The 26,583-nt window shown below is 43.6% G+C and overlaps 1 protein-coding gene across 6 annotated transcripts in view; it reads left to right on the top strand.

Annotated features, from left to right (window-relative positions):
• LOC114659748 (potassium voltage-gated channel subfamily KQT member 2) overlaps nt 1-26,583 on the top strand; it is a 127,325-nt gene that overhangs the window by 86,375 nt on the left and 14,367 nt on the right. Inside the window, exons 9-15 of one of the 6 annotated variants that reach the window (XM_051932649.1) lie at nt 4,095-4,163; nt 4,603-4,632; nt 16,005-16,228; nt 18,609-18,626; nt 19,435-19,543; nt 25,356-25,487; nt 25,964-26,071. In XM_051932649.1, coding sequence (XP_051788609.1) covers nt 4,095-4,163; nt 4,603-4,632; nt 16,005-16,228; nt 18,609-18,626; nt 19,435-19,543; nt 25,356-25,487; nt 25,964-26,071 — 690 coding nt within the window. Of the gene's footprint in view, nt 1-4,094; nt 4,164-4,602; nt 4,633-13,008; nt 13,060-16,004; nt 16,229-18,608; nt 18,627-19,434; nt 19,544-25,355; nt 25,812-25,963; nt 26,072-26,583 lie in introns of those variants that run through there. The other 5 variants (XM_051932646.1, XM_051932651.1, XM_051932650.1 and 2 more) reach the window with 5 other exon arrangements.

Genomic DNA, 26,583 nt, shown 5'->3' with positions numbered 1-26,583 from the left:
TGTTGACGGGGATGAATGTTGGGAACAAGCAGCCGAGCAGATTGCAACACAATCGCTTGCTCATTTTAATTTGTTTGTGTCTTTTGTTTTTCTCTCTTTCAAATGCCTTTCACTTTAGTAGCTTATTGCCTCCATACGGCACCTGCAGGTATGATGTGCATGTGAAAGTGAAGCCACCTGGTTTCTGTTTTTCATTCTGTGCCTCTCATCTCTCCTCCTGACCCCTTGTGCTCCTGGGGCAACTGGTAGGACTTTATGAAACACATCCTTGGTGTCATCTTTCTAAGGAGCCAGATGTTCTATAATGGCAGAGTCTCTAAAAGCAGGAACCTAACTGTACGTAGTGACCTGTACAAATCTAATCTTATACTGTATGAATACAGATTGAGCCCGAGCCAATGCACGTAGGCTGACCTCTAGTGTGTCACGTGCAGTGTTTAGACTGACCTCTAGTGGTTGATTGACCTTAGAGATGCATTCAGGGTAGCAGTAACCTACAATCATCCACTGCTGTGGTTTTCAGGTGCTGTTCAGTATGATATGCAGAAAAATTAATGGGGTGAGAAATTTCCCCAGGCGACACCCTCTCACTAACATCATCTTTCACAGCGGACCCTCTCCATTTCAGCCCCCCTAAACGTGCCCCTCTAACTAAAGTCATCCCTTCCTGCATGAGATCCCCCAACTGTCACTAATGAAATTTTGCCTGGGTGTTGTCCCTTTTGGTTGCATGTCCTCTCTTGGAGTTGCTGGATGTGAACAGACAACAGCCATCTTAGCCAGGTGAGCTGAAAGGGGAATTCCTCTGTTTTTAGTAGCTTATTGGGCTTCTGATCGCCATTGTGATATGCAGACACAAACATGGCAATGATGGGTTGAGGCCTCCAAAAAGACTATAAAGCAAGCCAGGATCTTCACTGGTTAGCTTGAGGAAATGAATCAGCCCAAGTCAGCCAGTTCTTCTTCTGGCTACCTGCAGGCTTCAGCCTAAGCAGGCCCCAAAACAGGAAGCTGGTTTTGAAACTTCAAAATGAGTAAGAAAGTCTGAAAATATATAGAAATGCCCTACAAGGGAGAGGAAACTGTAAACCTCTGGCTTGTCAGAAATTGTTATAAACTGGAAAATTATTTAAAGGAAGCACAAAACACAAAAACAAAAGGCAAAAAGAGTTTGCTTATAAGGCAATCCAAAGCAAACAGGTCCTAATACAAAATCCATGAGGAGACAATTTGGGCAGCGAATAGACCAATTAACAAAAGGTCTAAGGCTACATCCACACTACTACAGTTGCATTTAAAAATGATCTCTGTCCATATTTGTGTTTTCAAATAGTTTATAAAAGTATCTGATCCACTGTGAAATGAACAAAAACACATATGTCGTAGCTTAAAACCCTGCACTAGGCATGTGCACATTGTCAGGAGTTATCCTCCATGCTGGACATTTTTTCACAGCTTGTGATTTGTACACAGTGAACTGAAGTTGTAATGAGCAGGGTCCCATCGGGGAAGGGCCACACAATAACCACAAACCCGTCAGCATGTGGTTAGACTGCATTTTCAAAACTCTGCATTTCCACCCATCCACACCACCAGTCTATGCTGCCATTTTAAGAAGAATACGACTCTAGAGAACGTTTTCAAAAGTCGCCATTTTAAGGGGTTAAAAACGCCGGCATCATGTGAACGAATGGCGAAGACAGTTTACAAAAGAAAATGTAGTAGTGTGAACTTAGTCTAACATGTTTGCGTTCTTATTTCATTTTTTGACTTATTCTGTGCTGTTGAACTCAAGTTTAATATCTTTTATTATTTAAAGTATTCCAAGTGCTTTTGAGTTTATGGTAGACTTCTCCATGGTAAATATAGAAAGTGTATAAAGTTTCTGTTACTTTAATTTTTTATTCCTTTACATATCTGTTGTACAAAAACACCCCTCTTGCCATTGAGTAAATATTCTCTGGTCATCACAATTTCACGTGTGTAAGTCATTATAGACCAAGACCAGTCTTAAGCCAGGCATTTGGATTTCTTTGATTAGTTATATGGGAAATGTATAATGATAACACATTAATCCTGGTCTTGTTTGATAGATCATCAATATTAAAAGAATTAAAATTAAACAAATGGCGGCAATGCTGACACAGTAGGCAAACAAGCACTACACTGAGGAGATAGTTTGAAACAGACATGCGCTCAATCAAAAATACATTAAAGACTTTGAACACCACAATGGTGCTATACTGGTGTCTTGTCTTTAATTTCATTTGGCGTTTTTATGTAATTATTCCTGGGGTTTCTGCACTCTTATAGGGTTTGAGAGTATTTCATCTATGGTGCTGTTGTCTGGTGTCACCACCAGGGGGCACAGTAGTGACCCAAACCCCATGACACAGCTACACAACACAGTGATGCTTTCAAACACAACATCTTCTTTATGTTTACCTCCACCATTCTCCAAATACTCTTCTGAAATAACACAATGATAAGAGTAGATCCATCCGCACTCCTCCTAACTCTGACTGCCCTTGCAGGAAACTCGGCTTCTTTTATGCCAGACCCGGGAGTACTTCTGGTACCACAGCATTGCACATTGGAAGCACTTCCAGGTCAGGAGGAAGTCTATAAAAGAGGTTGTAACGCGATCCCCTGCAGCTCCTCCTGGTGGCACCCAAGAATCCCAACAGGGCTGTCCCATAGGACTAGAATTCCCTGTGGATATTCCTATGGGTGTCCCACCAGTAGGATGCTGCCACCATGTGTACGGGGGTAGGATATAACTTTGGGTGGCAGACACCTCTTTCACTTCCATTGTGGTTTCCCCTTCTGGCTGGAAACCAATCTCGATCCCGGACTGGACGCCCATCCATCCAACTCAGCTCTCCCACTGGTATTGACTTTATGTAAGGATTTTTCATTGCCATTGTGTTTTCTTACAGATAGATCTATTTGTAAACATGTTGCTCAGGGTCGGATATGTACAACATGTGTAAAGCACATATGTGAGACTGCTGTGACGCTCCCCTTGCCGGTCTGGCATGCCTACAATGTGTGGTGTGATCAGCACACCCTAGGGACCCCAGGAACCTAACCGCATAGGGGTAGAAGAACACAAACTTACGGGACAGAACACAACATTTAGACGACGTTGAATTGCTGTGTCAATCGTCACAATGTATTACACAGTCATCTGGGCCTCCTCTGTATACAAACCTGCTCCCTCCGGTTGCCGACATGCCACCACTGTATTTTCCGGTATAATTCCTTGAAGTCGGCTGGATTGATCTTTTTGAGCTGTCTGAAGTGGCCGACACTGGGATGATCTTCTCACAAAACTCCTTTCTGAACAATATAGAAGGTTAATTGTAACAGTGGGACTTGCCATTCGACTCTGAGGATGCACCTGCTACTTTTCGGGTTGTTTCTTAGCTAAAAAGCTTAGTGTTTTTGGTTTGGATCACGCCACACTTAGACTAAATCCGTTACCCTCACAAGTTCCAGTTCTGCCAAAATTACGTGTAACATCATTAAAGTAAGAGCTATATAATATAATTTTTGTAATTTTAAATTTGAGCAAAAAAGGAAATGACACTGATAAGCATACTAAGGTGACAATTACAGAGGAAGAAGTCTGATATTTAGTGACTGGACTACATGAGCATTAGTGATCATCCAGTAGTTGCCACAGGGGGTACTGTTACATTAAATTCCTTTGGATGGTCGCCTAGAAAAGGGAGCTCTGACTCTATTCAGTCCCACATATGGTGTCGTTGGTTCAATGTCCAGCTCAATTAAAGCGCCCACCTTCCTTCATGTTATTGTCAAGTTTCCTGGTTTTGTAGAACTGCCCAGACAGCTATCATCTTCTATCCTTGGTTTGAAATACAGCTCATGTGACCCGCTATGTCTATGTCACCCCAATGCCACCAATGCTACAGGACCTTCCACCCAGATGATGGTGCCCCAGAGCAGAAATGCACATCACTTGGTTTGATCCCTGAAACTCATTCCGCCATATTTGAATTTTTGTACACTTTTTATTTTTTGTGATTGAAGGTTCTTTGCAAGTGACTATTTTTCCTTCCAAATGACAGGTTGATCCCACCGCTTAATCAGCTGGACCTTCTGAGGAACCTGAAGAGCAAGTCTGGACTCTCGTTTAGGTCAGGACATTTCACGTTATTCCAATCTAAGCAGCGGGTAAGCTATGGTTACTGCTAACCTGGTCTGGCAGGGGTGCCATGCCCTTCGCTGGTCACTTCGCATCAGCAGACAAAATGTCCAGCCACTACATGCCCACTTCTTTGAGGCAAGGACAGGCGGACAGATCCACCTCCGTCAGAGGTCAAGTTTGTGCTTGAGGATTGCCAGCACTGATAGATCTGCATGCCTTCCTTTTTGGTGAGGTTCATGTAGACAAGTAAAGGGGGATGAGTAGAAATGGGGGTACAAATAGAAAAGTGAGACTCAACTTGGCGTGCTGTTTCATGGGTTACAAAAAGCCCAGGAGATAGCCGCTTGAGTCGCCTTGAAATATGTGTGTGGACAATGTGGTGAATGGATGACTAAACTGCAGTGTCTCTTTTGTTCCCATAAATAAAGGAAGGAGCAGCAGCCGGAGCCGTCCCCAAGGTTTGTATCCACTTGTGTTTTGTTCATTTGCAAATCCCTCTTCTTGTTAGAGCTTAAGAGAAGGAAAATGTCACAAAATGTCATTGGCATATTCTTGGTCATATAGAAATGTGTGTTTTATATAGTGCCTTGCATTGTAAGCATAAAGCAGTACATCTGTTGGAACATTCTGTTAACAGACTTTATAGGGGGCTTTTCTCTTACAAGTTGAAACCTATTTATTCAGTGAAGGATAATTCAGTGGGAAATTATGGGATAGGGAAGTTTTTTGTTTTTTTTTATATAGAGCCTTTTATTGCAGTTAATGAGAATTGTTATTCTGGGACATGAAATACTTGAAACACAAGTGTTAATCAGTCTTTTTATGTAGCACCTTCAGTTCATTCAGTCATATGTTCTGGGCCATCTAAACTGAAATATAAAGGAGACTTTACAGTACATAGGAAATTTCCCCAAAAGCACAAGGCTGCTCATTCGGTAGGATATTCTGGACCATGGAACGTTTTCATATAGCAAATTTCCCTACAAGCAAAAAAATCTATTAATGTGACAGGATAACTGTGATCACTGAAAGTCTGTCATTGTATAGTGCCTTTCACTGCAAGCACAAAGCGGTTAATGCAATTGGAGAGTCAGAAACTTCTCAATTGTAGTATTATTCAGTTTGTGCATAGTGCAAGGAATTAATTCAGTTCCAAATTGTGCATTGCAGGGGTCTTTATATAGGTGGGGTCATAACTCACCTTTGCATGTATATAGTGCCTTTCACTGCAAACACAAAGCAGTTAATGCAGTTGGAGAATCGGAAACTTTTCAATTATAGTATTCTATCTGTGTATAGTGTAAGGAATGAATTCAGTTCTGAATTGTGGATTGCTGGGGTCTTTATATAGGCGGGGTCATAACTCACCTTTGCATTTATACAGTGCCTTTCCGCAGTGATGGCCATTCTAAGACATTTTAAACGTTTCATGCACTTGTCTCCATAATTTAATATTATGAGCAGAAGCTGAACTGATAACCTGCATTGGACGTCAATAGCTGCTGTTGAATTTAAACCCTTCTGCTTCTATATGGTGCCTTCCCTTAAGAACGTCTAACAGAGTACAGTGCAGTTTTCTTTTTATTTCAATGAGAAGACAAGTGAATCAGCTCCCTCAAGGGGTTATTGGCATTAACTGAACTTGTAGTTTTGCTCTTTTATATAGTGTCTTCCCTTTTAAATACTATATATTGTACACATATGTAGCAAGTCCGTCTTAACATAAGATGAGGAGACCGGCACACACGAGAACCTCCTACTCTTAGTAAGAGACTAATTATATCAGGTTCGGAAACAGACAGAACCTTAGCCCTAATTTGATCCCCTTTGATGGAGATGTCCTTTATGAACTGCAAAACATAACCTTCAGAGCAATTAATTTGATTAAACCAAAAAGAGTATATATTATAAAAACCCATACAGAACTATAAACATATTCCCCTTTAGAAAATCCTACGCAAAAACTGAAAAGGTAAACAGATACTAATTAATAGGACCACACACCTGAATCACCCCTTTATAATACACTACACAGAAAAACGTCAAAGCAGAAAAGGTAATGAGACAAATAAAAAAGAAATAGAACTACTTACAGACAGCACATACATGTACAGTATATACACACATATATATATATATATATATATATATATATATACAGTGCATCCGGAAAGTATTCACAGCGCATCACTTTTTCCACATTTTGTTATGTTACAGCCTTATTCCAAAATGGATTCAATTCATTTTTTTCCTCAGAATTCTACACACAACACCCCATAATGACAACATGAAAAAAGTTTACTTGAGATTTTTGCAAATTTATTAAAAATAAAAAAATTGAGAAAGCACACATAAGTATTCACAGCCTTTGCCATGAAGCTCCAAATTGAGCTCAGGTGCATCCTGTTTCCCCTGATCATCCTTGAGATGTTTCTGCAGCTTCATTGGAGTCCACCTGTGGTAAATTCAGTTGACTGGACATGATTTGGAAAGGCACACACCTGTCTATAGAAGGTCCCACAGTTGACAGTTCATGTCAGAGCACAAACCAAGCATGAAGTCAAAGGAATTGTCTGTAGACCTCCGAGACAGGATTGTCTTGAGGCACAAATCTGGGGAAGGTTACAGAAACATTTCTGCTGCTTTGAAGGTCCCAATGAGCACAGTGGCCTCCATCATCCGTAAGTGGAAGAAGTTCGAAACCACCAGGACTCTTCCTAGAGCTGGCCGGCCATCTAAACTGAGCGATCGGGGGAGAAGGGCCTTAGTCAGGGAGGTGACCAAGAACCCAATAGTCACTCTGTCAGAGCTCCAGAGGTCCTCTGTGGAGAGAGGAGAACCTTCCAGAAGGACAACCATCTCTGCAGCAATCCACCAATCAGGCCTGTATGGTAGAGTGGCCAGACGGAAGCCACTCCTTAGTAAAAGGCACATGGCAGCCCGCCTGGAATTTGCCAAAAGGCACCTGAAGGACTCTCAGACCATGAGAAAGAAAATTCTCTGGTCTGATGAGACAAAGATTGAACTCTTTGGTGTGAATGCCAGGCGTCACGTTTGGAGGAAACCTGGCACCATCCCTACAGTGAAGCTCGGTGGTGGCAGCATCATGCTGTGGGGATGTTTTTCAGTGACAGGAACTGGGAGACTCGTCAGGATAAAGGGAAAGATGACTGCAGCAATGTACAGAGACATCCTGGATGAAAGCCTGCTCCAGAGCGCTCTTGACCTCAGACTGGGGCGACGGTTCCTCTTTCAGCAGGACAACGACCCTAAGCACACAGCCAAGATATCAAAGGAGTGGCTTCAGGACAACTCTGTGAATGTCCTTGAGTGGCCCAGCCAGAGCCCAGACTTGAATCTGATTGAACATCTCTGGAGAGATCTTAAAATGGCTGTGCACCGACGCTTCCCATCCAACCTGATGGAGCTTGAGAGGTGCTGCAAAGAGGAATGGGTGAAACTGGCCAAGGATAGGTGTGCCAAGCTTGTGGCATCATATTCAAAAAGACTTGAGGCTGTAATTGCTGCCAAAGGTGCATCGACAAAGTATTGAGCAAAGGCTGTGAATACTTATGGACATGGGATTTCTCATCTTTTTTATTTTTAATAAATTTGCAAAAACTTCAAGTAAACTTTTTTCACGTTGTCATTATGGGGTCTTGTGTGTAGAATTCTGAGGATAAAAATAAATTGAATCCATTTTGGAATAAGGCTGTAACATAACAAAATGTGGAAAAAGTGATGAAGTGCTGGGAATACTTTCCGGATGCACTGTATATATATATATATATATATATATATATATATATATATATATATATATATATATATATATATATATATATATATATATATATATATATAAATCAAATATACACCCCATACGCATTCCCCAGTCCCTTATAGATTGTACTTTTTTCGGCTTTGGATTGTTAATTGTCATATCATTTGCTGGAAACTGTAAACATTTTAATACGAGTGGCATATCAAGATCTCCTTTGGTGTCTAATGTTATCCCCTGATTACCTTTCTTGTCGCCTGTTAAAATTTTACATGTCAGAATTGTTCGACCAATTTTCAATACAACTAATCTTGTCCTATTGCATAGCCCATCACTCAGACATAAATTACGCAATAACATTACGATACGTCCTTCGTTCAACAGTAATTCAGGTGGTGGAAGACCAGACGGTGTTACCGGTTGTAGATATTGTACTGGATATTGTAAGTTGAAGTTTTCATCTTCCGCACCGTCACCGCCAACTGTTTCAGCATAACCTATTGATACACATTTAACCAATTTGCCGTGTAACCGATTGACATTTTTGGCGTTAATTCGTTTGACTTCCTCGTTTCTCGGTGCTAGGATCGCCCGTGTACTCATTTCTTCTGTTGATAACCCTTCAGGATGAAATTCTTCAATAAGATTTGGACATAATACGTCATCTTTAATTGGGAACTTAAAGTGAGGAAAACTAAAAATGTATAAGAGCTGTGTCTGACAAAAGCGTATTCACAAGAATGAGAGGTGAGAGGACCGCGGGCGTTGGCCATTAACCTGAAATGGTTGAGAGGAGGGCGGGACTTGAAACAAATCTCTTGACAATAGTCTCGTCTCGTCTCAGGATTTTCTTTTATATTAGAGACACATCTTTGCACAGTGGTGGCCATTACAAGGCATTTCAATGTACAATACACTTCTTTCCATGTTTAAGTATATGCAGATGTAGCAAATTATAAAAATTGGATGCGTTTCTAGGCTTACGATTTTTTATAGTGCCTTACCATACAGTGAAATAATAACATTTTCATAAATTGGTAAGTGATATCAACTGAATCTTCAGCCTTGTGCTTTTATTTTGTGACTTTCAATGCAAAGACCACCCTACGGCTCTTTGCAACTACAGGGCATTATTCGATATTCTTTTCAATATGATTATGAGCAGTTGAATTGACTTAATTGATTGGATGTGTAGCCGTATAGTTTTTATAGCGCCTTTACACAGTAATTTCCATTTCAAGGCTCTTTACAAGTTACGATAAAGCAACTCACTCGGGGTTCCAAAGTGAGTAAGTAATGAGGGGGTAAACATTCTGTTGAAGCGGAGAAGCTGCAGTCATACAGTACTCCTGCCCTGCCTTTATTTCCTGAAGGGGGCGCCCTTTTCCTATAGGAAATCTGAGTGACACATGCCAGCCCGAGCTCACCGACTTGCTGAGCCACATTTCACAGCCCATTGTCAAGTAGCGGCAACAACACCTTTCATTAATTCCAGTCCAAGTGCCCGAGTTCTAATTTGAAACAAACCGTTTTTGATGTACAGTCCAGTGGCGTCGTCGACTATTATGATGGGGTCATGGCTTTATCATGGGGTGGCACTAAACCCCTTATAAGTGCTGAAGCTTGAGAAGTCCCTGGTATAGTCATGCTCAAAAGTCAAGCAAGATGCTTTCAGGGTGCAATATTCTCGCATTCTCATTCTCGCACATCTGATGCCATTTCAACTGAATTAGCCCCTTAAGGCGGGGTGGAGGTGCTGCCATTAGAACCTGCTCTAAAGGCCTGCACCAGCATGCAGCATCTTTTTGGGAAACACCATAGAGAACTGCATTTGAAGACCAATCATGCGAGAAATGGGCAATATACCCATTACCCAATTTCCTGTGTTTCGGTGAACTGGTGAGCATCTAATTCAAAAGAAAACCTAAGAAACACAAATCCTAAGGCTAAGAGAAGAGCAGGGGCCACAAATCACATTGGACACAGTAAACCCAATTAACTGGGCTTGGGAGCCGAGGAGTGTTTGAAATACCCCATGGCAACCAGGGGGATCCCGTTTGTGCTGAAATCTTACTCTGGTATTATGGGATATACAATAAATTATCTTAGGATCAATTAGGGTAATACTTCAGTTCATGAATCAAATGAATGAGAACTGCGTAACTCATTCTTGAACAAAATAAGCAAGAATTATGTGACTCGTTCTAAGGTAATGATTCCCTCATGACTCAAATAAATAACAGTTGTGACATGTTGGTGAATCAAACGAATGAGAACGGCACGACTCATCTGTGAATCAAATGATAAACGTGTGACATCTTTGTGAATCAAATGAACAAGAAACGTGTGAGACTCATTCTCGGGTAATAATTCAGTTCATGATTCAAATGAATGAGAATTGTATAACACATGTGACACATTTGCGACTGAAATAAACAAGAGTAGTGTGACTCATTTTTGGGTAATAATTCAGTTCATAAATTTAATGAACGAAATTTGTGTGACTCATTCACAAATCAAATGAACGAGAAACGTGTGACACGTTTGTGAATCAAATGAACGAGACTTGTGAGACTCATTTTCGGGTAATCATTTCATAAATCAAATGAACAAAAATTGTATGACTCATTCACAGATCAAATGAACTAGAATCACGTGACACGTTTGTGAATTAAATGAACGAGACTATAGTGCGACTCATTTTTGGGTAATAATTCAGTTCATGATTCAAATGAACAAGAATTATATAACTCATTCACAAATCACAAGAATGAGAATCGTGTGACACATTTGCGGCTGAAATGAACAAGAGTAGTGTGACTTGTTTTTGGGTAATAATTCAGTTCATAAATTTAATGAACGAAATTTGTATGACTCATTCACAAATCAAATGAACGAGAAACGTGTGACATGTTTGTGAATCAAATGAACGAGAAACGTGTGACACGTTTGTGAATCAAATGAACGAGACTTGTGCGACTCTTTTTCGGGTAATAATTCAGTTCATAAATCAAATGAACGAAAATTTGTATGACTTATTCACAAATCAAATGAACAAGAACTATGTGACTCGTTATTGGGTAACGCTTCATTCGGTTCATGAATGAAATGAACGAGAATCGTGTGACACATTTGCGACTCAAATGAACAGGAATCGTGACTCATTTGTGAATCAGATGAACAAGAGTTGTGTAACTCATTCTTGATTAAAATAAACAAGAATTATGTGACTCGTTCTCAGGTAGTGATTGAGTTCATGAATCGAATGAGAATTGCTTGTCTTGTTCACAAATCAAGTGAATGAAAATTGTGTGACTTGTTCTTGGGTAATGATTCAGTTTGAACTTGACAGAATTGGTGAATGATATAAGCTCAGTGCATTCAATCAACTGTAAAAAGTGTGCACTAAATTAAGATTGAAAGCAAATAATTAGAAACTAGTAAATAATTGTTATATATGGGTGTGACTGATCTGTTGAATGTGCTAAATGACAGAAATGTGTTCGTTTTAATATTAGATTGATATATTCTGTTTAAAATAATTCCAATAACGAATTGTACAAAATAAACAAAGCATTCTACTATAAATGTGTTATTACTGCATTGTACTTGTGTGAGGAACGGGAGAATCATCAATGACAGAGTTGTTGCTCACCAATAATTATTTAGTTCTCGGTAGAAAGTACAATCCGTCAAGTGAAAGAGAATCCTCACTCAGGCAGGCGGTTCCTGCACATGCAGGAACATATAAACGAAAGAGGCTGAAGGCATCACGCATGCGCTTTAGCACTCCTGTTGGTTTCTACAAGATCAACTCGATATTTTCACGTACGTACGAGATAAGAGTTATCCCATAATTTTTTTTCACTGTGCGGTTCAGAGCTTCCGTACGTAGCGAAGCGAAAACAGTCGTTCAAAAAAAAAATCGTTCGCAAGTCGCCCGTCAGGTATAAACCATAGTGGGACAAAATATTTAATAAATAGAAATGTCTCAATGATGAACTCAGTCCCAGAACGCACCCGAATGTTGCGCCACGCGTACATTTTCCACCTTGTTTTAAAAATAAGAAAGTGCTGTACATATAATGGCACGACTACAATAAGTAGACACACTTCCTTCATTTAAATGTCATTAACGGCCCTTTTTCATATATTCAAAATTTAAAACGCGTGAATAGATAGATAGATAAGTGAGATTTATTTTATATTTGGTAATGTATGATTTTTGAAATGGGATATGATGTAAATGTGTAACGGTATGGTTGTGACTCTAAATATTGCGCAGTTATTTTTATGGTTCGTCCTCCAGAGCCGATGCCTAGATGTCAAGCTCCTATACGATTTATTTAATCCTAAGGGATCGCATTCTCCGTAGCTAATTTATTTAACATCCCATAATGCAAAAGTACGATTTCAGTGTTCAGCCAACACCGGAGCACTAATGGGCCGTCCTGATTATTAGGGGTTACCGCGCACGCTGGCGATCTCCTGAGCACATCAGAAGCCTGCGACGCGCGTGCACAAACACTCTCATCCGCACCAGTGCAGGAAACGCGCGCGCACACACTCGAGCACTCACCACCGCCTCGCACCTCCGAGCGTGCAGTGCTGTTCGCCACATGTGTGCACGCGCATTCACACTTGTGTAGCGCACACACTCCCCCCTCATCACTACTGCTGGAGTTCCAGGCGTTTCTTCTCCTTTTTTTTCCTATCCCCTGCTCTCTAAATTGCAGGCACCGATTAGCCAAATTTGACCTGAAGGGATTTTCTCTTGCCCACAATGAAGCGGGGCGCTCATGAGAGCATACACCTTGCCAAACGGGACAGCAGATGAGTGAGTCAAGCTTTCCTCTTTATAGTGCCTTTCATAATCCACCCCCGAGTGCACTACATCAGCAGTTCAGATCAAGCTGCAGAGGCGGTGAGGGAGCGCCAACGGTGGGGTATGAACTGCCTCTGGACCCAAAGGTCGCCTGCTGTCACCGTGTCACTTGACTTGTCTCGTTTGAGCGCATCAGCACTAATGTCTATTCTCCCTCATTTCCTGTAGAGAAAATTCTGACAAAGAAGGTCTTTGTGGGTGTTGCCCAGGACAAGCTAGGTATAATGGGCATGTTGTGGCACACGGATACTAACATGTGACGTGCACGCCTAGCCCCTCCCTTCCTGCCCCGACCCTCCCCTACCTTTTCTCCCAACACTTACGATAGTCGAGGCGTGTGCCCGCAGCCCAATCACTCTGTCACAAACACGCCCTGGCGCAGCTGCATGTGCATCACCTGCAATGGCTGAGTCCTCTGTTCCCCTCGACGTAACACAAAGACGTATGGCCGAACGCTTCGGTGCGACCTACTAACCCTGGCATCTGCATGAAGGGATGGTGAGCAACTGACAAAAAAAAAAAAAAAAGTGTGGCCAGCCTGCATGCAGTGTGGACGGCGGGGTCTGGATTTGCTGCTTGCTGATTGGCTGCGATAATTCTGTGCTTCTGAGTCTGTGCCAGGCCCTTGTCTGACAGAAAAGAGCCGACAGTGGGCCTCAGTGCGCCTCATGCGCTCTCCATTGCAGCCTTTACCCAGGCTCTGTTGTTTTTCTTGCTGCGGCATATAGTGCCTTAGTCCAGTTTCTGTAATTTAAGCCCTCTTGTGCAAGTGGCTTGCGACATACAGTGCCTTACTGTAGTTTTCAGATTTTATCTACTGTATAGTATGGCCAATGATGTTATTACCCTGTGACTTATTACTCTCCATGCAGCAGCATATAGTGCCTTACTCCAGTTTCTGAATTTTAACTGTGCTATTATCCTAAGCCCTCTTATTCTGTTTGCTTGTGGCATATAGCTCCATATTCTATTTTTCACGTTTTTACTATACTATGGGCGGCACGGTGATTGGTAGCGCTGCTGCCTCGCAGTAAGGACACCTGGGTTCGCTTCCCGGGTCCTCCCTGCGTGTAGTTTGCATGTTCTCCCCGTGTCTGCATGGGTTTCCTCCCACAGTCCAAAGACATGCAGGTTAGGTGCATTGGCGATCCTAAATTGTGCTGGGTGTGTGTGCCCTGCGGTGGGCTGGCGCCCTTGCCCAGGGATTTGTTCCTGTCTTGCGCCCTGTGCTGGCTGGGATTGGCTCCAGCAGACCCCTGTGACCCTGTGTTAGGATATAGCAGGTTGGATACTGACTGACTATACTATGACTTATGATGCTATTACCTTATAAATTATTATTACCTTTCTTGCTGCCACATATCGTGTCTTACTCTGGGATATCGCTTGTGGACCTAAAATGCACGGAGGTTGCCTTTTTTTTGACTTTGTGAGCCTGGAGAGTCTACTTTGTCTACTATATGAATTGGTCATATTTCTATATTCTTATATATACGGTGACCAACATTTTGTCATATTCTTTGTTAAATAGCAAATTAGAATTTATTTCATATAGGTTATTTGTGTGAAAAAAATAACCTTCTCCTTAATCTGTTTTGCAAAGTTTTTTGGCGGTTTAAATGTTATATTAATGAACTTGCTGTGCAGGCTGAAATGTAAGTAATCAACGTAGACCTCTGTGCAGTGCACTGTCTATTGGAATGTATTTTGTAATGCAAGTAGCAATAAGATGCATTGTGTTTGTCATTCCAACAGACGGTGCATGGCAAATGTTTGTAGCAAGAAGATACATTTCAACAAATGTTTACGATGCAGCATCTGTTGGAATGACAAATGCAATGCAATTACTATGATTGTTTGTGACTCACCATCTGTTGGAATGACAGATACATAGCAACTAGACAGACACACAGACACATATCTTTGGTTAATGAAAAAGTTCGGATTGCGGCATCTAGTGAAGAAAAACATACAGTAGCTGGTGACAGACAGAGCAACAGCGCCACCTAACACTGTCTCTAATGAATAACAGGCAATGGCTTCACCTAGCAAACTGTGACAAATATTTGTAATCTCATGTGCTTATCTAAAATGGCTTGTAAAAGTTAGAGCCAGGGGGCATCAGCGAGCTTGCTGTCAGCTGAACAAAATTGCTTCTATATATTGCACTTGGGTCTTAGATGCTTGTAGAGAAAGTCTTCTAATCTAACGTGTGAGCTGCATTGCTGTGGTGAGGGCGTTAGGAGAGGAAGAAGTGCATGGGTTGGGCTGGGTGAAAGTCAGGATGGCATCACATGCTGTGGTCTGCATGCAGCTGCACAGACCCCACTTTATGAGCAGTCCAGCTGAGGAAGGCTTCTTTATCTTGACAGAGCTGCAGGTGGCGCTGTGCCCTCATCAATCTGCATCTTTGCTTTGTGGCTCTGCCCACATAAATGCCATTCCCATATGTCTTACGAGTCACTCTTAATATGGCATCTTTTGCCAAGAATGTAACAGCAAGATAGCTTCAAAGAATGCCGGCATCGAAGGGGTTAAGGGCATCATTTTTTAATGGATTTTCTTCATTTTTTTTGGGAGCATCCCTGAAGGAAATGCCATTCTACCCTCTTCAGATGTGTACCTGCCAAGCCAGAAGGAAGCTGCTGTGCTAAAGTAAAGGCCCTTAGCCCCCCCACCCCCCACCTTAAACCCCAATTTTCCCCCCAACCCCTTTTCCTGCCCTCTGAGCCCCAAGGTGCCAAGCTCCCCCACCGCTGTGCTCGTGGCAGGAAGGGCAGCCAGAGGGTGAGGAGAGCTGGCTGGCTGGCAGCAGTGTCCTGGATGCATGGCTCCATCTCTTGCCGCCCAGCTGCATGCCTGGATGTCATCTGTCTTCATGCCTGTCTCGTGTCTTTCATGTGTGTTTGTGCAGAGGCTCCAGCAGGAGGCAGTGTGCCGCGTCTAAATGAGGGAGATGTAACATTAGTTGACTAACTGCCATTCTCCAGGGCCTTTTCTTCCCCCTCCTCCAACCCCGCTGTTCACGCACGCCGCCTCACTCTCACCCCTTGGCACCGGAGCGGCCTGCCCGCTCTCGTCTCATTCTCATTCTCATTTCTAGCCATTGTGTCACCTTGCCTCGCGAGAGGAGCACTAAAACAGTTGCCACGTGTTTTCTGCAGTCAGAAGGTCAGTCTTAAGGAGCGCGTATTCTCCAGCCCCAGGAACTCCGCTGCGAAGGGGAAGGCGTCCCCTCAGGGCCAGGGCATCCGCCGCTCTCCCAGCGCCGATAACAGCATCGAGGAGAGTCCCAGCAAGGTGCCCAAGAGCTGGAGCTTCGGAGACCGCAACCGGGCGAGGCAGGCCTTCCGGATCAAGGGAGCGGCATCTCGGCAGAACTCAGAAGGTGAGAGTATCTGATGCCTGGCACTGTTATATGTGTGTGTGTGTGTGTGTGTGTGTGTGTGTGTGCGCGTGTGTGTGTATGTGCCCGTCACTTGTGTTATGGAACATGAAATGCTACTCTGTTTTCCATGTGGCCTTTGTGAACAGGATAGCCACAAGAAGGAGATGCTGTGCTCCAGATGGTGGTCTATCAGGGGGAGGTTGTAGCTGGAGAGATGGATGACGTATTCAGGTCAGAATCTGGAGTGGCTGTTGTGTTTTGTCACCATGGGGTCACGCTACTGCTGCTGAGTGAGGAAGTGCACAGTCTCCCCAAACATTACAGGTTGCAGTCGTGGGTGTCATGAAGTGCCACCTAGCTGCAGTCTTCAGGCCTATGTTGGACCAGGGTGGAGTCTGTCCTGTAGTTCTGCACCCGGTCTTTTGGGGGTGCTGTGCTGTTGTCTCCTGGGTCTTCTGCCTTGCCAGGTAAGTAGCTGCTGGCAAAGCCATTTAGTGGTATACAAGTGAAGGAGAAATCAAGAGATTTATGGTCACACACTTATGAGTTGGCCATGAGAATTAATTTCATTCAACAAGCCTGAGATTTACTTTCAGACGGGATGTTAGACCTGAGCGGCTCTCCTGTTCCCTGTTATGTCCTTCTGAGTTTATGTTTTGCCACTTGGGAGGCCCAGGGAGTCTCATGGTGTCCTCATCCTCATCTTCATTTCGATATACAAAAGCATGCTGACGTATGTTGTATGCTGTTAACTCAGAGCACATCCCACTTAACTCCAATCTGTCATTTGTAAATGTCACCGAAGTGTGTGGGCCTGCAGGTTAGACATGTAGGCTTTTTCACGGGGGGCTCCACCGGGGCTGTTCACTTATTGTATGAGGGAGCCGAGTGCTCAGCCATTCAGTGCCTTGAAAAATCTTTTTCCTTGTAAATTAGGGTGTTACGATCTGGAGACAAGATGAAGATGACGAAAGAATGAAAGGCCTTCAAAATGAGCTGCTGTAAGCCGTGTAGAACAAGTGTTGTGTGACCGAAATGTGTGCAAATCCCCTACAACGAAAGCCAATGCACTTTAATCACGATGTCTGAATTGTTTGTCATTTTAAACTGTGGGGCAGATGGGGGGGATCAAGGAACAAATGGGTCTTTGTCCCTAACATTATGGAGGGCACTGTAGTTACGAAAGAAAAGAGTTCATAGATGGCCACACTTTGCCAGTTTTTAGACTTCAGTTTTTGTTGTTTTTTATGCCCAGTTTTGACCTTTCCCTTTCTTTTGGACTGCTGTGCCACCCAAGGTGTTTTTTTTTTTTTGTGTGTGCCCATGACCCTATCATATGTAAAAAAAAAAACCAAAAAATATTTACGAAAAGCGGATGATTGGGCGGCTCCTCGTTTGTTGGTATTTTTCCGCCTTCCTTTATGCTGTTATGTCCGTGTACTGACAGACAAGTGGGAGACGGACGTCTGGACAGAAAAGGGTCAAAACCTAGAAATCAAAATTACATACAATGAAGTCAAAATGACGCTAGCAGAAGTCAAAACCAGAGAAACATTTAACAGAAAAGAGGCCATCACAAGTGCTTTGATAAGGAAGTGATCCCCTGGCCGACCTGTCAAAGGGTGACACCCTGAGAGTGGACTCCCCTAACGACGTGGGCAGCGATGATCGCGAAAACCAAAGTGGTGGCCAAATCACACCAAAATTGAAAATTTTGAACGAGGAAATGAAAAATAAGCATCAGGATTAGAACCGACAACCCTAAAAGCCTCCAAACCGAGTGTCAGACCTCTGAAGTTGATCCCGAGAAGACAAAACAAATTAGAATAGAGAACAATTCATCACAGGGGCCTCATGGTGGGGGTCCAGCTCTGCACCGTGTGAGTGAGCCTCATGCACATTCCGGTTAGCTGGCCCTGGTTATCGGTTTGCGTATGGCATCAGTAGTCGGGCACACTATAGTTATTTCCTGGTAATCATACAACAGGGGTCAGTAGCACTGTAATGGTGGGCCACCCAGCAGACAGCGATACTCCGTTCTTTATTGGCCTGGAGGGAGTGTCTTTGGCTCATTTTCACATGGGCTGCAAATAGTTGTGCCAACCAAACTGGGATTCAAGTGCCAGGCTAATGGCATGAGGAGAGTAAGCCACTGGGCCAACAATGTGAAGACACCTTATGATGTCACGGATGTGGTGGCTTGAGTTGCGCATCTCGGCTTGTTGGTTGAAATGAGTGGTGCCGGGCCGCAGTATTTCGACTTGGTGACTGGTTGAGTGAACGAATGGACGAGCGGAGGAGCGAGTGCACCATCTTGTCAGTGACCACTTGACAATGCTATCTTTAACCGATGTTGTTTCCATTTCTCTTATTGTTGCAGCAATTGAAGGGTTAATCAGTAAGAACTCATGCCACTCTGACTCGCACGCACGCTGCTGCAGGGAGCCGTGGGCAGTGCCAGAGAGGCATGCATTCTCCGGCCGTGTTTTGTTTTCCCTGGCTCATCTCAATGCATTTGACCCTGCATGTCGGACGCTCTCTATCCCCCCACCCCCCCCACCCCTGTCAAAGTTCAAGACTGCATCTGAAGCACGCTACCCCCAATGCATCATGGCCTCACAAACAGTGGACACATAGTCCTCTGAAAACCGCACCACCCTAGAGGAGTCCTTCTCCAGGTTATGGAGCAGACATGTGTGGAAGAGAGCGCTCACCATGTTGCTGCCTCTCCCAGTCCCCCACATGCCCAGACTGGGCATCCTGAGGCTCCTCCTACTTGGCGAACGGCAAGTTTCCATGAGATGCCCATAGCGCCACCTCTGGCCAGGAATCAAGGTGAACAATGACTCATTGTCAGCCTCATCCTTAGGGAAGCGGCCACCCTGTATGTGCCCAAAATACCAGGGGTCTCAGATAAATAAGCCAGTTGGCATTGCTTGGGCCATGAAATAAATTCAGAGGACATTTTTACTTTTCTGAATGTCTCCATGTTTGGGGAGCCATGATGCAAAGTTAACCCCTTAACCTCTAGAATAACATCTGTTCCCCAAAAAGCGCCTCATTGCGCTGGTGCGTGTCTCTTTGGATGCACCGGTTGGGGGGGGGGGGGCTAAGATGGAGGTTAATGGGTTAAAAAAAAAAGGTAAGTGATTAGCTTTTGGGAAGTTGCTGGACACAGCGAGTTATGGGGTTTTGTTCCTTTCTAGAAGCCAGTCTACCCGGGGAGGACATGGCAGACGACAATAAAAGCTACAACTGCGAATTTGTCACCCAGGATTTGACTCCGGGTTTGAAGGTCACCATTAGAGCTGTGTGGTAAGTGTGGGTGCTGACCTGGTGGGGGGGTTTGGGGTCTTGTTGAATATGTACAGTCAGGTCCAGAAGTATTTGGACGGTGACACAATTTTCATAATTTTGGCTCCACAATAGATTTGAAACAAAGCAATCAAGATGTGGTTCAAGTGTAGACGTTCGACTTTAATTTGAGGGGTTTAACAAAAATATTGCACGAGCTGTTTAGAAAAGGCCGACATTTTTATACATGGGTCCCCCCTATTTTCAGGGGTCCAAAAGTATTTGGACGGACTAACATGATCATAAATGTAACGATCATTTTCAATATTTGTGTGAAAGTCCTTGACAGTCAATGACTGCTTGAATGAAGTCTGAACCCCTGGCCATCTCCAAGTGGTGGGTTTCCACCCTAGTGATGCTATGCCAGGCCTGCACTGCAGCTGCTGCTTTTTCGTTGGAATTCCGGCAATCAGTTTTGTCTTCAGCAAGTGAAATGCATGCCCACTTGGGTTGAGGTCAGCTGATTGATTTTGGTCTTTGAAGAATCTTCCACTTGTTTGCGTTGAAAAGCACTTGGTTTGCTTTCACAGTATGTTTTGGCTCTTTGTCCATTTTTACCGTGAAGCGTCGTCCTATCAGTTTTGCAGCATTTGTCTGAATCTCAGCAGACAGTACAGCCCCGTACACTTGTAACGGTTGTGGGGTGTCTTTGGCAGTTTGTACCTTTCCCTTAATTCTGTTAATAGTGGAATGGCTGGATTTGTAATGCCAGCCAATGGGTATTGTGGACGGGAGCACCTGGCTTGGAGGGCCAAATAAACTGTAAGGGGAGGAGCCGACCCTAATTAAAAGGCCGAGGCAGGAGAAGAATGGAAGAGAGGCGCCATATTGAAAGAAGAAGCCAGACATAAAAGACTACCCACTGAAGGACGTTAGGTGAACCTGGGTTCATTTTAGGAAGAATCATTTTCTTTTTCTTGTGTGTGTGTGGGGAATTCAGTTATTTAGGTTATTTTGCCCTCAAGGCCAAGCTTATTAGTGTGTCAACCAACTGTTCGGTAGCTAACCCATGCAGCTGGGCTCACCCCCCTTACGATCTGCACCCTAGGCGAGTGCCTAATTTGCCTTAATGGTCGCACTGGCCCTGATTTGGGAGAGGACCCGACAGGCCAGCATAAGGGATGGTGTCTGATAAGAGATTCACAGGACGGCGCATCCTTCACAAGAACAGACTGTAAAGGATCATTAATACCTGTGAATGTTTAAAGGGCTCTTGTTTTCATTAATTCTTTTCTTACAGTTGTTATTTGTGTGTTAGTGGTTTGTTTCATGATTCGTGTGATTGGGGTGGGGGGGACTGCAGCACAGTGTTATGTATACTGCGGCTTTGTTTGTTTTGTACATTTTCTTATTAACGCTTCCCGTTTAATTTGACATTTGCTTCCATTTGAGTGCTTCTGTACTTGTTATGGTCTAGTAGGAAAGTAGTGAGTAGTGTTAGTTGCTCGCACCCCGGATTATTTGTTTATTTTTTTCTCTCTTTAATGGGCACATATTATGATTGTACCGGCTTGGGGAGACATACACACTTCAGAATTCATCCTGCTACTTCTGCCAGCAGCCATATCATCAACAAACACCAGTGGACCGACTTCTATTGGCAGCAATGCATGCCCATACCGTAACACGGCCTCCAACGTGTTTCACAGATGACGTGGCATTCCTCGGATCACGAGCCATTCATTTTCTTCCCCATACTCCTCTTTTTCCAACATTCTGGTAACATATTGATCTTAATTTCCTTAATCCAAAGAAAACTGTTCCAGAAATGGACAGGTTTTTTAAAAATGTTTTCTGGCAAAATCTGATCTGTCCTTTGTATGCTTGAGGTTTATCAGTGATTTGTCTTTACTTTCATGAAGTCCACTCTTGATTGTAGACTTGTGTTCAAGATTCAAGAGTATTTATTGTCATTTCATCCATATACAGTAGTACAGCATACAATGAAACGAAACAGGGTTCCTCCAGGACCATGGTGCTACATAAAACACAGGACAACGAAGAATCCACGACACATAACATAAAGACACATAATATATAACAAGGTGCATGTGAGTCGAATGTGCAAACATGTGCAACACTGCAGAACAGAACACAGATATCAGATATCAGTCCGGTCCATGAGTGTTCAGGAGTCTGACTACTTGGGGGAAGAAACTGTTCCACATTCTGGTGGTGAGGGCCCGAATGTTTCGGTACCTTTTTCTCAATGGCAGGAGTGTAAACAGTGAATGTGAGGGGTGTGTTGGATCATTCACAATGCTGGTGGCTTTGCGGATGCAGCGTGTGATGTAAATGTCCATGATGGAGGGAAGAGAGACACCAATGATCTTCTCAGCTGTCTTCACTATCTGTTGTAGGGCTTTGCGATCCCTGACCGTGCGATTTCCAAACCAGACAGTGATGCAGTTGCTCAGGGTGCTCTCTATGGTTCCTCTGTAGAATGTTGTTAGAGTAGCTGGTGGAAGTTGGGTTTTTCTCAGCCTACGCAGGAAGTAGAGGCGCTGCTGGGCTTTCTTGGCTGAAGAGCCGGTGTTGTGGGATCAGGTGAGGTTCTCTGCCATGTGGACACCCAGGAATTTGGTGCTATTGACGACTTCCACAGTTGAGCCGTCAATGTTCAGTGGCAGATGGTCACTCTTAGTCTTCCTAAAATCAACAATCATCTCCTTTGTTTTGTCTACATTCAGAGACAGTATATTAACTTTACACCAGTCCGTTAACCGCTGCACCTCCTCTCTGTATGCTGACTCATTGTTGTTGCTGATCAGACCCACCACAGTCGTGTTAATGGCAAATTTTATGATGTGATTAGAGCTGTGCGTTGCTGCACAGTCATGCGTCAGCAGTGTGAACAGTAATGGACTGAGCACACAGCCTTGAGGGCCTCCAGTGCTCAGTGTGGTGGTTCTGGAGATGTTGTTTCCAATCCTGACTGACTGAGATCTCTCAGTCAGGAAGTCCAGAATCCAGTTATAGAGGTAGGTGTTCAGTCCCAGCAGGCTCAGCTTTTCCATCAGCTGCTGAGGAATGATCGTGTTGAATGCTGAGCTGAAGTCGATAAATAGCATTCGAACGTATGTGTCTTTATTGTCCAGATGAGCGAGAGCCAGATGGAGAGTGGTGGCTATTGCATCATCTGTTGAACGATTCTGGCGGTAAGCAAACTGCAGGGGGTCCAGTGAGTGGGGCAGCAGGGTTTTGATGTGCCTCATGACAAGCTTCTGGAAGCACTTCATAATGATGAGTGTGAGTGCATCGGGACAGTAGTCATTGAGGTTGGACACTTGTGACTTTTTTGGCACAGGAACTATGGTGGTGGTTTTGAAGCAGGTTGGGATGATGGCGGTGTTCAGGGAGATGTTGAAGATGTCAGTAAAAACGTCTGCCAGCTGGTCTTGGTTTGGCTAAATGTTGTGAACGGGTTCTTCTTCCCCAAAGGTTGCGTAGATGTCTTCTGTGGTCTTCCAGATGTTCTAATGTTGCTGAGCTTACCAGTGTGTTCCTTCTCTTTAAGAATCTACCAAATGATTGATATGACCACTCCTGGTGTTTCTGCTATCACTCTAAAGGGTTTGCTTTGTGTTCTCGGCCCAACGATGGACTGCATGGGTAGCTCTTTGGACCTCCTATTGAGAGTTCACAGTGGCAGCTTCCAAATGGAGTCAACTGCAGACCTTCTACCTGCTTAATAGTTAATGAAATGGTAAGGGGCCTGCTCACACCTGGCTATGGAGTAGCTGGTCAGTCACATGTCCAAATACTTTTGAGCCCCTGGAAATGGGGGGGAGCTATGCAGAAAAATGGCTGTCATTCCTGAACGGCTCATGCAACGTTTTTGGTAAACCCCTTAAATTAAAGCTGAAAGTCTGTACTTCAATCACATTGTGGATTTCTTTACTTCAAATCCATTGTGGCAGGCTACAGAGCCAAAATTCGGAAAATGGTGTAGCTGTCGAAACACATTTGGACCTGCCTATAAGTTGCAGAACCATCTGAAAGGTTGGTGGAACTGAAGAGGACACGTGTTACTGCACAAAGTGGCTGATTTTACCATTTTCTTTGTGATTAAATACAAAACATAATAATGATAGAAGATATACAGTGGGTATAGAAAAGAACCCCCCCCCTTCGAAATATTCCCATTTTTTTTTGCTTTACAGCCTTAAATATAAACACACAAACCAATATTTTTCCAGCTTTACTTACTCAATGCAATCTCTAAAATCCAAGTGAAAGATATCACAGCTACACTTCAGAAGAATTAAAAAAAATCAAAAACAAGAAATCCTGAGATTAATAAAGGACCCCCCCCCACCCAACGCTCCTAAACTCAATCAGGTGTACGTGCCCACCATACCCATTGCAGACCCTGGTTACTGGCTTCCTTCCACCTGTGATCAATTGTAATGAGTGGGATTAGTGAAGCTGTTCCTGGAGCATTCATTCCCTTGCATGGTAGTGCAACTGACAGCAAACAACGGACTATGGGGGGCAAGCCACTTTCAAAAGATCTCAGGGATAGAGTTGTGGACAGACATAAGGCAGGAGATGTAGACCAAAACATCTCAAAGGCCTTATCAATCCCAAGGAGCTCAGTAAAGTCCATAATAAAAAAGTGGCAAGTGTTTGGTACTACTAGGACCCTCCCTGGATCCAGCCGTCCCTACAAACTGGATGGAAGAGCAAAGAGGAAACTGGTAAGAGAGGCTACCAAGAGGCCAATGGCCACTTTGAAGGAGTTACAGGATTTGATGGCAAAGAGTGGTCATTGTGTGCATTTGACAACAATTTCACAAGGGCTCCACAATTGTGGCTTGTTCGAGAGGGTCGCACTTCTTAAGAAAGGCCACATTAAGGCTCATTTAGGCTTTGCCAGAATGCACCTTGAAGATTCTGATGCCAAGTGGGAAAAGTTCTTATGGTCAGATGAGACCAAAATCAAACTATTTGGCCTCAATACCAAACGGTACACCAATGCAGCTCACCATCCACAACACACCGTACCTACAGTAAAGCATGGAGGGGGTAGCATCCTGTTGTGGGGGGCCTGGGGCTCTCGTTAGGGTAGAAGGAAAAATGGAGGGGGCAAAATACCATCAAATTCTTGAGGAAAACCTGCTACCCTCTGCCAGAAAGTTGAAGATGGGCAGAATGTTCACCTTTCAACACGACAACGACTCGAAGCACACAGCAAAATTGACCACAGAGGGGCTGAAGGAGAAAAAGGTGAATGTCCTGGTGTGGCCAGTCAGAGCCCAGACAGAAATCACACTGAAAATCTGTGGAAAGATTTGAAGATAGCAGACCACCAACGCTCACAATCCAATTTGACTGAACTTGAACAGTTAAACTGTTAAGAAGAGTGGGGGGCACATATTACTCAATTTAGGTGTGCAAAGCTGATAGAGGAGAATCAACAGACTCAAAAGGAAAAGGTGAGTCAACAAAATGACATTCACATTGGGGGGGGGGGGTCCTTTAGTAATCTCAGTATTTCTTGTTTTTGATTTTGTATAATTTTTCTGAACTGTAGCTGTGATATCTTTCACTTGGATGTTAGAGATTGCATTAAGTAAGTAAAGCTGGGAAGAAATCTTTTTAGTGTGTGATTTCATTTAAGGCTGTAAAACAAAAAAAAAAAAAGGAATATTTCGAATTGGATTCTTTTCTATGCCCAGTATAAGAAAAAAGAAACACTTTTTAAAAATTCTCACTCTTTTAAGTGTCCGAGTCTGCGTATATTTATGATATTTGTCATTTCTCCTTCCAGTATAATGAAGTTCATGGTGTCAAAGCGCAAATTCAAGGAAAGCCTGAGGCCTTACGATGTGATGGATGTGATCGAGCAGTACTCAGCGGGGCACCTCGACATGTTGGCGCGCATTAAGAACCTCCAGTCCAGGCAAGCACCTCCTTCACTACCTTCGTCTTCCTTTGTCTTCCTCTGTCTGTGATACGTGCAAAGGGCGACCCAGTGGGTCCCGTGGGGTAAAGCAGAGCTTTGTAACGAGTGTCAGACCCTTAACGTTAAGACTTCTGCTTTCAAGGTCTGCTTGTGCTGAGTGCTCGGTGCCTATCATCTGTGTGACTCACTCAGCTGACAGGCTACCATAAACACAATCAATATGCAAATATATTCCAGCAGGGGGCAGCATGGCTGTTTTTAAAAGACAAAAACAGAACAAAAAAAAGCTTAAGTGCTGCAGCCTTTTTCTGAATATGCTGTTCTGCCGGACGCAGAAGGGGGCGCCACTGTACAATGGAATATATTTTCTTGTTTGTTTTATTTTTTTCTTTGTTTCTTTTTGTTTTTCTGTCTTGTTTCACATGTTCCTTCATTCTGCATTTTGTTGGTGTCTTTTCTATTTACTTTGCCAGGGTAGATTTGATTGTGGGCCCTCAATTACCCTCAACTCCCCGGCATAAGAAGTATTCAATCAAAGGAACTGTCTTATCATCCAAAGATTCACCCCAATACTCTCCTAGGTTAGGATCCACCAGCCTGTGTTTGTTTTTATTTGTCTTGATGTGCAGCAAAACACACTTTGATTTCTAGCCCCCTGTTGGGTTCTTTCATCCAGCACCTTTCAGAGTGGGCTGCTCACATTACTTTTTGATTGGCCGAATTTGCCTTTATTCTTGCCATGAATAAATGGATGGGAGCCAAGAGCCCCCCCTCCTAAGAACTTTGGACAAATCCGGTCCATTGAGCCAAAGAGGGTTTTGCTGCAATGCCTGTCATGATTTGTTGAGATGATGCTGTGCATCAGGCGAGGCAACAGCCTGCATGTGAGCATGAGGCATGGAGTAGCATGCCCATTTGTAGCATCTTCATCACTTGAATCTCCATGAATGCATGAGCACAGCAGCAACAGTAGCAGCACTTGAGGTTCCTCTGCTCAAGAGTTTGGTATCAAGGACAGCCTGACGTTCAGAGAGCAGGGCTTAGCGTGAAGTGTCATGGCAATCACTCCATAAAGGTGATGGCTGTCAGGCTT

Source organism: Erpetoichthys calabaricus, chromosome 10, assembly GCF_900747795.2.
Source record: "Erpetoichthys calabaricus chromosome 10, fErpCal1.3, whole genome shotgun sequence".
In the NCBI taxonomy this organism is placed as follows: domain Eukaryota; kingdom Metazoa; phylum Chordata; class Cladistia; order Polypteriformes; family Polypteridae; genus Erpetoichthys; species Erpetoichthys calabaricus.
This window is presented reverse-complemented; position numbering and strand designations above follow the sequence as displayed.